Genomic DNA, 12,885 nt, shown 5'->3' with positions numbered 1-12,885 from the left:
CGCACTGACCAATAAAGGCAAGCATACAAAACGCCTTCTTCACTGTCCTGTCTATCTGCGACTCCACCTTTGAGGAACTATGAATCTGCACCCAAAAGTCTCTTTGTTAGCAACACTCCCCAGGACCTACCATTAAGTGTATAAGTTCTGCCCTGATTTGCCTTTCCAAATTGCAGCACCTCACATTTATCTAAATTAAACTCCATTTGCTTCTCCTTAGCCCATCAGCCCACCTGATCAAGGTCCCCTTGTTCTAGATTGCCCCATTAGAGGAAAAGTCTACTTTTATCAGTCGACTCAGTCAAAACCTCTTACTGTAATAAACATCTCAATTAATTCACATCACAACTTTCTAAATGCAAGGGACTACAAGTGAAGATGATAAAATTCTTATAAGTTGACACTTGTTTGATGTAGGAGGAGAAAGTGAGGTCTGCAGATGCTGGAGATCAGAGCTGAAAATGTGTTGCTGGAAAAGCGCAGCAGGTCAGGCAGCATCCAGGGAACAGGAGAATCGACGTTTCGGGCATAAGCCGAAACGTCGATTCCTGAAGAAGGGCTTATGCCCTTCAGATTCCTGAAGAAGGGCTTATGCCCGAAACGTCGATTCTCCTGTTCCCTGGATGCTGCCTGACCTGCTGCGCTTTTCCAGCAACACATTTTCAGCACTTGTTTGATGTAACTGAAGCATTACAAACTACATTGCAACAGTACTTATATTTTTAAAATATATGTAATTCATTTTGGACATCTTACACTGCAGGTGTAAGTTTTTGTTTCTGCCTTCCGACCCTTTTGAAATAAAGACAACATTGCATTAGCCATTTTGTGGTTACTTTATGTATTTGTATACTATTTTTACTGATGTGTGTGTACCCACCGAGATGCCTTTGTCCATCTGCATTTCCTCTCCTCTAAACAGAACTCTTTTTCTCAAATCTAGAGCGTACTATCCCATATTGAACTCCATCTGCTATGGTTTTTCCATATTTTACTGTATTTTATTATTGTATTAAACAAAACTATCTTAGCCTTAAATGCACTCTGTGATAGGGCACCCATAACTCTCTAAAAAAAATCCAAAGATTAACAAGGTTTGAGTAAAGACATTTCTCCTTATCTCTGACCCACATAATCAACCCTATATTTTGAGTTGTGTTTCTCTGTCCCCCAGCTTGGGAAACGACCTTTTGTGTCTACCTTGTTAATTTATTTTTAATGGTTTTTCTGTATTTACTCTTTTACTGCGGATTATCTTCTGTGATTTTCCACACTACTTAACTTCTCCGATTTATCTACATAACTATATCAGCTAATACTTATTCTCTGGCATTCCTTGGCAGCGTGTTAAACTAAAAGCACTTACTGGATAATAAATTGATTTAAAATCACTGATGCGAAAGCAGGACATTACTTATTAATTTAAAAAATTAGTCATCTGCCCTTAGAACTAACATCTACATAATGCAAATATAATTATGGCAGTTTTTAGAAACTGAAACAACACAGAGGAAAAGAAATGAAGGCAACATAATTTGGATGTTGGAAGTCTGAATTAAAAACAGTAAATGCTGGGTTTTGTAAGTCGAGACATACAGATATTAGTTATAGATAAAATTTTATATTTCATTGGTTACACCTCAACTGGATTATATCCACTACACTTTCGAAAGGATATGAAGGCTTTAAAAGAATACTGAAACAATTTACAGTAATACTGCCAGAGATAAAATATTTCCTCACTATCTGATTGATTTGCTTTGATTTATTGTAGTCATGTCATGTGTATCTAAGTACCGTGAAAAGCTTTGTTTGTGAGCAGTTACAGGAAGATTATAGCAAACCAGGACATACAGATCACACGGTGCTTAGACAGAGTGAGGCATACAGGTTACGCTGCACAGGAGGTGTGTGAAGTAAGATCAACATTATTTGAAGTTAGAGAGTCCATTCATCAGTCTAATAACAATATGGAGTTGCCAGTGTTGGACTGGGGTGGACAAAGTTAAAAATCACACAACGCCAGATTATAGTCCAACAGGTTTATTTGGAACCTGTGGAACAGGATCAAAGGACACAGAATTTATAGCAAAAGATTACAGTGTCATACAGCTGAAATTATATATTGAACAAACCTAGATTGCTGTTAAGTCTTTCATCTTTTAGAATAGGTTGCAGGTTTCGGTTCATTAATATGTAAATCCCAGGACTTCTTTGAAGTCACATTCTCGAGATAACTTAAAGTTTTATGAAAAAAGGTGACATCTCATAAAGAGTGTCATCACGTGTACAATCCTGTCATAGCAACCACAGCAAGATGTGTCAGAGTGTTGACATGGATACCACCATTACACATGAGGACACCACATATCATGTACATGGCAGGTAAGCCTGTGACTCGGCCAACATTGTCTATCTCATATGCTGCAGACAAGGATGCCCCAAGCTATGATATATTGGCAAGACCAAGAAGACGCTATGACAACGGATGTAACAGTCATCAGACAGAGGTGTTTCCACCCAGTCGGGAATAGTTTTGCCATAAATTCTGTGTCTTTTGATCCTGCTCCTGAGCTACCTGATGAAGGAGCAGTGCTCCAATAGCTAATATTTTCAAATAAACCCATTGGACTATAACCTGGTGTTGTGTGATATTTAACTCAGTCTAATAATGGCAAGGAAGAAGCTGTTGGTGCATGTATTCAAGCCTCTGTATCTCCTTCCTGAAGGAAAAGGTTTTAGGAGAGGGGTATTTGATGATGAGATGAGATGTGTAAATGGAGTCCGTGGATGGAAGGTTGGCTTCCATGATGATCTGGGCTGTGCACACAATCTTCTGTAGTTTCTTATGGGTCTGGTCAGTGCAGTTGCCATACCAGGCCCATTATGCATCAGGCAGTATGCTTTCTCTCGTGCATCTATAAAAGTTGGTGAGGATTGCACCATCATGCCCATTTTAGCAACTGGTATACAAAGACACCCAGGTTTTGTTGCAACTGTCCTTCAATCTATCACATTCAAATAATAATCTGTCTTCCTGTTTTGCTACCAAAATGGATAGCCTGCATTTATCCATATTATACTTCATCGACAATTATCTTGCCCACTCTCTCAACTTGTCTAAATCACACTGAAGCACCTCTGTATTCTCCTCACAATTCACCCTCTCATCCAGCATTGTGCCATCTCCAAACTTGGAGATATTACGTTTAGTTCTCTCATCTAAATCATTTATATATGTTGTGGATAGCTGGATTCTAAGCACTGATCTCTGCAATACTCTACTAGTCTCTGCCTGTCACTCAGGAAAAAGATGCATTTATTCCTATTCTTTGTTTCCTGTCTACCTACCAGTTGTTTGTCCATATCAGTACTATAGTCCCATCCCATGTGCTTTAATTTTCAATGCTAATCTATTATGTGGGACATTATTGAAAGACTTCTGAAATGGCAAGTAAACCACATTCACTGGCTCCCCCTTACCAACTCTACTAGTTCCATTCTTGAAAAATTCCAGCAATTTCATTAAGTATGATTTCTGTCTGATCCTGTCACTGTTTTCCAAGTGCTCTGCTATTACATTTTTCATAATGGACTTGAACATTTCTGTACTACTGATGTCAGATGATCCAGTCTATAATTCCCTGTAATCTTTCTACCTCCTTTTTTTTATAGAGTGGGGTTACATTAGAAATGTTATGATCCATTGCATAGTATGTCTCTGAAAAGAAGTTGTTTGCTTACAACTTCCCTAATACCTTAAGATGAATCATTCAGATGAATTTAATGGGAAATCAGATAATCATATGAAGGAGAAGGGTAGAGAGTGTAACAAATTTAGATAAGGAAAAGCAGCAGGAAACTCAAGTGGTGTCCAACAATTCTTGATGGTTGAGATGAGATGATACAACTGACTTCACAGATTTGGATATATTACTCACTTGTCTCATGATTGCAGCCAAATCTTAAAAATCTGGTCATGAGATATCCCTAACACCTCAATACCCAATTGTTAGCAGTGCATTCTTGATAGTCAATTCAGCTGTTAAGGAGAAGCAATACCAAAACATCACAATCAGCTTTACTGCCTGTACATGAGTCTGATAAAATGATGAAGATTTTCAAAAAGAATATGTCACTGCAACATAAAAAGTGATTAATTCTTTCAAAAACACAATTATCTCCTCTGTGATGATTTGAAGGAACTAAGGATCCTCCAAAGGAAACAAACCTTCAATACCAGAGAATGTCTTCTGCAAAGAAGTTAAAAATCACGCAACACCAGGTTATAGTCCAACAGGTTTATTTGAAAGCACTAGCTTTCGGAACAATGTTCCTTTATCAGGTGGTTGTGATGTTTTTCCAAATGTTTTAGTGTTTCCAAATAAACCTGTTGAACTATACCCTGGTGTTGTGTGACTTCTAAGTTTGTCCACCCTAATCCAACACCGGCATCTCCAAATCAGTTCTGCAAAGAACATCCAGGAAACTAAAGATTCACCAGGGATCCAGTGTGACAATGAACTGTACCTGAATGCTTTGTCCTACAGCATCAGACTTCCAACCCAGTCAAGTCATAAAACTTAATAACCAGAAAAATGTTTAATGGAGATGTTGTATAAGATAGTTAATATTTGAAGGGATTAATTGACATTGCAAAATGATCTCTACCCCTCAAGATGTAAAGGATTATTCGGGAGAGCTAAACAGAATTATGTATAGTTGTCACAGTGTCCAATTTTCGTGCAGCTGAAGTAGTAATGTGTACTTACTCTTAAGTTGAGCCTAGTGTCTAATAAGACGCCATCATTTATGTCAGATATAATGTAACTGCAAAATTAAACATTACATAATAAAGTGTTTAAGGAAGATTGAGTCTGGATTCTACCAAAGACATTGTGCAGGCATCCTTCCCAATGGACATCAGTAATGTAGACTAATGCCTATAAAAAGAATTGATGACAGTGAAAACACCCAAAACATTTTAGAATTATGCTGAAACGTTCTAGCAGAAACTGGCATGTACAAGGTTTTACATGTCAGTTTCTGGAAGCTGCATATATAAGTAACCAGCAACCCGTGCAAATTTCAGGAAGGTAAGAGTGGATTTGGCTCAGCTACTGGCAAAATAATTAGCATATGCAAAATACTTGACACATGCCAATTTTAATAGAACTATTACTGACTTAGAAATCAGTAGTTGCAGATGAAAAGAGGAGAAAAATTGGTGAAAAAGGGATATATTTTGGAAAAGTTCTGTTTTCCAAAGGGTAGAATTCTTGATTGCTTTGTACACCAGAATGTAACACAATTGTGCCTCTGATCTTACTATAATTTCAAATTACAGGAAACTATTTGTTAGTTTTCTTTTATAGCTGAATGTTTAGTTATAATTTGTCCAGTCCCTTTATACCCTTTTTGACAGCGCTAACACGGAATGATGAAGCATCTGAATTTGAAAAACAAACCTTCCTTTGTTCTTTCTATAAAGAATTACTCCATTGTTTCGATTAGTTTTTACTGTGTTTCAGCATGGTATCAGGTGTGATTTTATTACAATATTTTGGACAAAAAGGGACAGAATTCCTTCTTGCTACTCAACAACAAATAGTTACCATTATTTAACTGATTTTGGATAATTTGTTAAAAAAAAGTATAGAAATCACATTGTAAAATAATATAACCAGTTTTGAAAACTCTAAAATATTTAGGAGTTTTAAGGAAAACATCAACAAAGTCTGCCACCTTCTGACAGAAGGAGTATACTCCCCATGGCAGATTTCTACAATGTTAAATTCAGCTGCTAAAAGAGTGCTATGAATCTTAAAAAATAATGGCATTACTTATGCTGAAAAATGAAAAAAGGTAAAAGTTTAATAAGTTGTTATTTTCATTCTCACAAGGGATCTGAAGTCACTGACAAGGCTACCATTTGTTTCCTCATCCTTGACAACTGAGTGACTTCCTAGGCCATTTCAGAGAGCATTAAAAGTCAGCCATGTTACTGTCTGTCTGGAGTCATATGTGAGACAGATTGAATAAGCACTTTCCTTCCCTGAAGGAAACAAGTGAACCACATTTCTTTCTAACAATCAGTGATCATTTCCTGAAAGAAGCAGCAAGAAAGTAGGGTATCAGTAGAAGATTATACAGTGAGAGGGATTGAACAGTTCTCTGCAGCAAAAAACAAGAGTCCAGACAGCTGTGTTGGCTGCCTGATGCCTGGCTTGGGATGTCTGCTCAGAGCTTGAAAAGAACTTGCAATGGGAGGGAAAGTAGGTCCATGTAGGTACCAATGAAATAGTTTGAACTAGGAATAAGTTCTGCATGGAGTGTGGGAAGCTAGGAACTGAATTAAAAAATGGAACCTCAATGTTTATAATCTGTGGATTTAGGATACATAAAATTAGAGAGATGAATGTATGGTTCAAAGATTTTTGTGGGAGAAATGGGTTCTGGTTCATATACATGGGGAAAGTGGGGACTTTACTGGTTTCAATGGTCTATGCCTGTATGACACTGAGGCTAGTGTTCTTGCAAATCACATAACTGGGGAAGTAAAACGGATTTTAAACTAAACAGTGGGAGTGAAAAATCAAATATGGAACAATGTGGTATGGTACACTTTGTTTTAACTGGCATCATATGAACCGGCACTGTCAATAAACCGGCAAAAGTTATATACCTCAAATGCAGCAAAGTTTACTGTATTATTGACCAGTTATTGTAATTTTTCAATTTGTTTACTTCAGTATAAGTATACTTATTGTTCATTCGAAAGCCACATGAAATATCAACAGTTGACTCAATTTCTCCTCAAAAACCACAATCTACTGTGATGTCCATGTCATCTAAAAAGACTAGGATTGTTTTCACTGCAAAGAAGGTGGCTGAGAGGAGACATGATAGACGTCTACAAAATTATGAGAGGCATAGATAGGGATAGTCAGAGGCTTTCTCCCAGGGTTAAAGTTTTAATTACAAGAGGGGCACAAGTTCAAGGTGAGAGGGGGAAAGTTTAAGGAAGATGTGTGAGGGAAGTTTTTCACACAGAATGGGAGTAGCCTGGAACACACTGCTAGAAAAGGTGGTGGTAGCACACACGTTGGCGACACTTAAGAGGCATCTGGATGGTTACACGAATAGGGCGGAAATAACGGGATACGGACCGAATAAGGGCAGAACATTTGTTTTTTAGTTTAGTTAGGGCATGATGATTGTCACAGATTTGGAGGACCGTAGGGCCTGTTCATGTGCTGTATTTCTCTTTTGTTCTTTTGTTTGCTCTTAGTCAGTCGTGTGTGCAAGTGAGAAGGCTCTCCACCAGTAAATTTTATTTAAGGCAAAGTTGCGTTATTATTTTAAGTGATTTATGTTGTAAATACAGTATAACAATGTTATACATCCCGCATTATGTTTCCATTACTTAGTGTGTGTTTTTACACTGATTATGTAGACCTCTTGATTATCTGGAATATTTGATCAACTGACAAACTCCTGATCCCATAGGGGCTGCTTAATAAAAAGTTTGCTGTATATCAAAGCATGGAAAGAAGGTAAGAGAGAAGATAGTAATATGGAAATTAGGGTCAGAGAATGGCAGGAAAGGGCAGAGAGAAAAAAAAGAATTAGGGATACACCAATAATAAAGACCAGATCTTACAAAGATAACAAAATGGCAATACTTAAGGTTCTGAATCTGAATACGTATAGCATTAATGACAAAGTAAACAAATTGGTAGCATATATTTAAGTAATTAAGTATGTTCCGAAAGCCCTTCCTGATGAAGGGCTTCTGCCCGAAACGTCAATTTTCCTGCTTTTTGGATGCTGCCTGACCTGCTGTGCTTTTCCAACACCACTCTAATCTCCAGCATCTGCAGTTCTCACTTTGGCCATTATGGAGACATGGCTGTAGGATAAGAAGGATTGGGACTTGAATGTTGAGAGATAGATGTAATTCGGGCAGTAAAGGAAGCCAGATAAAGGTGTGGGGCAACACTGTTAAACAATGAAGGCATTTGTGCAATAGTTAGAGATTACCTGAGTTCACAATATCAGGATGGAGAGGGGATTGGGTGGAGATGAGAAATAGTAGGCAAAAGAAGTCTCTAGTAGAATGCTCCACAGGACCCTAACAGTAACCACAATGTGGAACACAGTATACAAGATGAAATACCACGTGCTTGTGATAATTGGACGTCAATAATCATGAATGACTTTCCGTAAAAACTGTTCACAGAATTCTTTTGTGATAGTTTCTTAGTGAAGCATATTCCCAACTGATCAGAGAGCAGGTTATATTATACTTAGTGTAACATAACAGGATTAATTACTGACCTGAGAGTAAAGCCTGATTCCCCTGGGTAGCAGCAACCACAATATGATTGAATTTTACATATAGTTTGAAAGGGAGAAGATTGGGTCTAAAACTTGTATTTCAAATCTATATAAGGACAACTGTGGGAATGAAAGCTGAGCTAGCAACAGGAAAAATAGACAAATCTTCATCTACTAAGGATGCCATCTTCCCAGCTCCTGAATAATGTGGACAATGGCGAGTCAGTTAGGATAATATGGAAAAAAGATGCTCAATGTTGAAAAGAAAGGTCAGATTTACCACTCAATGTTTTAATAATGAGTCTAGAATCTTGCTAATGAATGGTGAGGAGCCTTTTTGCATTTATATCTCATTTTTACGTAAATTCACGTCATTTCTTGAACATTGCTTTCTCACAGAAAGAGGAGTGAAACTACAGCAGCAATCCCCAACATGAAACTCTGCGTAGGTGTCTGAGGGCTTCAGCTCACCACTTTCTCCTCCAGGCTTCTTTCTTAGCAATGTTCTCCATCACCTTCAGACACGTGTTATATATAGGGAGCGCATACACCTCTCAATCCACAGAAATTGGCATCAGACGTGCACCAGTCTCACATCATCACCATGGTGCATCTCTGTCTCACTTAGGATATAGTTCACCACTTCAGTATTACACTCTGGAACTTGCCAACATCTTACTGCACAACACGAATGCTTGGTCACTTTGCATATAGTGATAGGCATACATTTTATATATAAGAACAAGGTACATCTCAGAACTCTTCACTTGTTTTCTTAGTGCTCATTCACTTTGAACCTGCTTGGATGCTGACAACATACAAGGACAAAGGGGTTCTTGAAGTGTTTACTCAGTGCTGTAGACCAGTGGATTGCAGATTCACTCCCGTTGCCATGTTTGGGGAACTGTGCTGGGCTGCTGCAGACTGACAGTGTTTGACAGGGTGCACAACAGGCTTTTATAGATGGCACAGGCATGAAGACTGTTGATAAATTCTGGGATATTCATAGTCCCATTCCGCAGAGACAGACAGTGGGGACACTACGCTGAGAAGAAGCCTATAACAGGCCACATACATGCATCTTCTGGTAGTAGACCAGATTGAAATTCTTGTGGTATAAGGGCAGTCCCTCTTACAATTATAGGGAATAGCAGAGGAAGGGAGATAACAGCAGAAAAACAAAGTTAACATGTTAAACTGCAGACCCACCTGTTCTATCAGCTCTCCCAGGAGATAGCTACGAGTTGCAGTCGGCCTGATCTGTGATCACAGTTGTATGAGACAGACTGGATGGATCCGACATTATTGTTAGTTAAAACCCTCAAAAACTTAATATCTCTCTCTTTAATGCAGAGTAAAAGGATTGGACTGTGGGAAAAATGTTGCAAATTGGATCTCCACATTTCTTGGACGGCAAAGTTTTCTGATCAGACAGAGTTCCAGTTTTCACAGAGCCTTGAAAAAGCAGCACACACAAGGTAAGAAGCTTGTGTGTTAAGGTAAGTTAAAGAACTGACTTTGCCAAGTGCAACCATTTCAAACATTGAGTATTTGCTTTATGCACTAAGTAACTCACATTACTCAATGCCATAATGCTAGGTTGAAAGAAATCATAGTTTTAGAAAAACTTACATTTTTAACAGCTCTAACATAATGAATTGTCCCAAGGCACTTAATAGAAGCATGATAAAACAAAATAGAACGCTGAGCTACAATGATATATAGCTGAATCTTACTTTTTTTTGGTTGTGAATTTCATCGAGTTTTTTGGAGCGAATTTTATTATGAGGCCAAGTGAATTTTTTTGCTGTATCTTATCAAACTTGCCTCATTAACTACCAGTCACACCCCTGTGGTGTCTCTTACATTTGATTCCAGCCCATCTCACCATGTGCTGTTCCATAACAACTACGCACTGCTGGAATATCCCAGAATTTACCAACAGTCTTCATGCCTGTGCCATCTATAAAAGCCTGTTGTGCACCCTGTCAATAACTGTCAGTCTGCAGCAGCCCCGCACAGTACCTGATATGTTCCCCAAACATGGCAGATGGGGGAAATCAGTGCCTGTTTCATGGGCAGAGATTTGGAGGTCTTGCTGGTTGGAGTTGTACACAGATGGGACTTCCCCTTCCCCAGGACCAGCAGTGGAGGCCATGACACCAGGCCATGCCAGTCTGCTCTGAGGTTGCCGCCTGGGTTACAGCAACCTCAGCCATCTGGAAGAATTCCCAGCATTGTGGGAGAAGTTCAGTGTCCTTTTCCATTTCACTAGTATAAGTGCCACTACCTTCTCTCCAATACCTCATGCCACTCTATCTCTCTACCATATTCACCTCCTCCAAGGCTCACTCTTATTGTTGTCTACAATATACTCTTTGGAGGGTCGGTGTGGACTTGTTGGGCCGAAGGGCCTGTTTCCATACTGTAGGGAAGCTAATCTAATAATCTAATCTAATCTAATATCTTCACTCAACTCATTGTAACCCACCCCAACCCTCGACAGCATAAAGTCTGCCTGCCTTCTGCATTGGGGTGCGTGTGGTTGGTACCCATAGTGTGTGCCTTGAGATGGTGGTGCCCAGTGACTGATAGATTTGTCTGAATCCACAAGCATTTACAGCAGCGAGAAGATGTGAAGACATAAAGAATATGATTGGATTACGTAATTATATGTATTGATTTAAATATGGTTGGTTAACATATTCATGTGTATTAGTTTGAGTATGATTGGATAATATAGTCATCAATACTAATTTGAAAAGTTAATTATTTAGACAGGTTGAGTAGAGATACGGGTGAACAAATGTGTAATCCTTTGATTGAAAGGTATTATTTGTAAGTATAGTCGATTAGAAGCTATATATTCAGCAAGTTGAATTTGCTAAGTACCTGCTTTGAATTCCATGTCAAGATTTCTCAATGATTCACTTGTTTGGCATTTTTGACAAAACAGAAAGCTGAACATTAGTGAGGTGAGTTGGGCCATAAAAAAAGTGTAAAGAGCAATAATTCCCATTTAATTGGCAGTTTGCCACTGCCTACTGAGAAACTCAACACATCACTTTTCTAAGTCATTAAATATGTGAAATGTACCTGACATTAAGACAGGCGTTACTGGACTTCTCATGTGATTCTGCTACAATCTCACCTTAGCCCACATTATTCAGACTTTTATAAGATTCCACCCATTAGGTCATATGATCAGAACCTTGGGTTAAAAGGTAGAAGAATCTTAATAGAGGAAAACAAGATGAGAGGTGTACAGAGTGCATTCCAAAGCATGGAGCACAGTCACAAAATATACAGCCATCACTGTTGGAATAGTTATGATTGGAAATGTACAAGAGACCAAAATTAGAAAGTGCAGATGTCTAGTGGCTTGTGTTGAAAGTTACAGAGTTCCGTGGGACAAAACCACGGAAAATTTTGAAATGAAGGATGAAAATGTTAAAATCAAGACTCTGCTTGAGCTGGAGACAGTGTAGGTTAGCAAACATACAGGTAAATAAATGGGGCTTGAAGCTTGTTAGGACACAGACACAGGTGCAGCAGAATTTGGCTGACTACAAGCCTACAAAGTATGGAATGTGTATGAGCAGCGCTGGAATTGTCAAGTCTAGAGGTAACAAAAGTATGGATGAGGGCTTCAACAGCAGATAAGCTGAGCCAGATTTGAAATCAAATTATATTATAAAGGTGAAAAGAGACAATCTTAGAATTAATATAAAGCCAAGATCAGAAGCTCATCTCAGGATCAAATGTAACACTGAAGTTGTGAGTAGATTTACTTAACCTCACACTATTACCAGAAAGTGGGATTCAGCTGGTACTAAGCAATAGAATTTGAATCATAGCCCAAAATCGATGGCTTCGGTCTTACCAATACTTAATTGGAAGACATTTCTGCTTTTCCACAACTGGATTTAGGCAGGCATTTGTAATTTACCAAAACTAGAGGAATTGAGAGAAGTGGCAATGGCATATAGCAGGACATGGCAGTATACATCAGGCAGTATATAGATCAGCAATAAGAGATGGCCAATAATGGTGATTTACAATTACATAGATAAGAATGGAACTTTATGAAAATAGTCTCACTCAATGATAAGGTGGCACACACGCTCACTTGTGGTTGGTGAGTCCATCTTCAGATAAATAAGTGTGTGAAGTTTGACAAAATCATTGGTTACAGTTTTAACTCTGACAGGCTGGAATAGGCCAAAAGAGAATCAGGATGTGAAAGTCCCTGAAAGATAAAATCTTACTTTCTCTTGTGACTGGAGAAGTAGAAGTGGCTGATAAGCCCTGCCCTACATCTCCTGTGATAGCCTTAGAAACTGCTCCTCTCCAAGCATGTAACTGCATGTCACGGTCATTCCTTGCTGACCAGTTTCTGCAGGCTGGTGGCCAATCACAGCCCATTTTCAGTTGGTTCCTGGCAAGCTGATAATGAGACAGGGTTATTACAATTATAGTTACTTCATGCTCCAACTGGAGAAAAATTAATTAATTAGTTTGGTTTATAATTAGAAATATATCTGG

At 38.5% G+C, this 12,885-nt stretch overlaps 1 protein-coding gene and 1 long non-coding RNA gene across 2 annotated transcripts in view; one reads left to right on the top strand and one right to left on the bottom strand.

Moving 5' to 3' along the window:
• Positions 1 to 12,885, bottom strand: part of LOC148149937 (uncharacterized) — a 101,330-nt gene that overhangs the window by 28,924 nt on the left and 59,521 nt on the right. The window lies entirely within an intron of this gene.
• Positions 1 to 12,885, top strand: part of mocos (molybdenum cofactor sulfurase) — a 234,128-nt gene that overhangs the window by 198,806 nt on the left and 22,437 nt on the right. The window contains exon 11 of the mRNA XM_043690069.2: positions 9,694 to 9,818. Coding sequence (XP_043546004.2) covers positions 9,694 to 9,818 — 125 coding nt within the window. The remainder of the gene's footprint in view (positions 1 to 9,693; positions 9,819 to 12,885) is intronic.

This window comes from Chiloscyllium plagiosum, unplaced genomic scaffold (assembly GCF_037043375.1).
Source record: "Chiloscyllium plagiosum isolate Xiang-an unplaced genomic scaffold, Cpla_swu_hap1 HiC_scaffold_5, whole genome shotgun sequence".
Taxonomy (NCBI): domain Eukaryota; kingdom Metazoa; phylum Chordata; class Chondrichthyes; order Orectolobiformes; family Hemiscylliidae; genus Chiloscyllium; species Chiloscyllium plagiosum.
The sequence above is the reverse complement of the archived record's forward strand: the minus strand, read 5'-3'. Positions and strand labels throughout refer to the sequence as shown.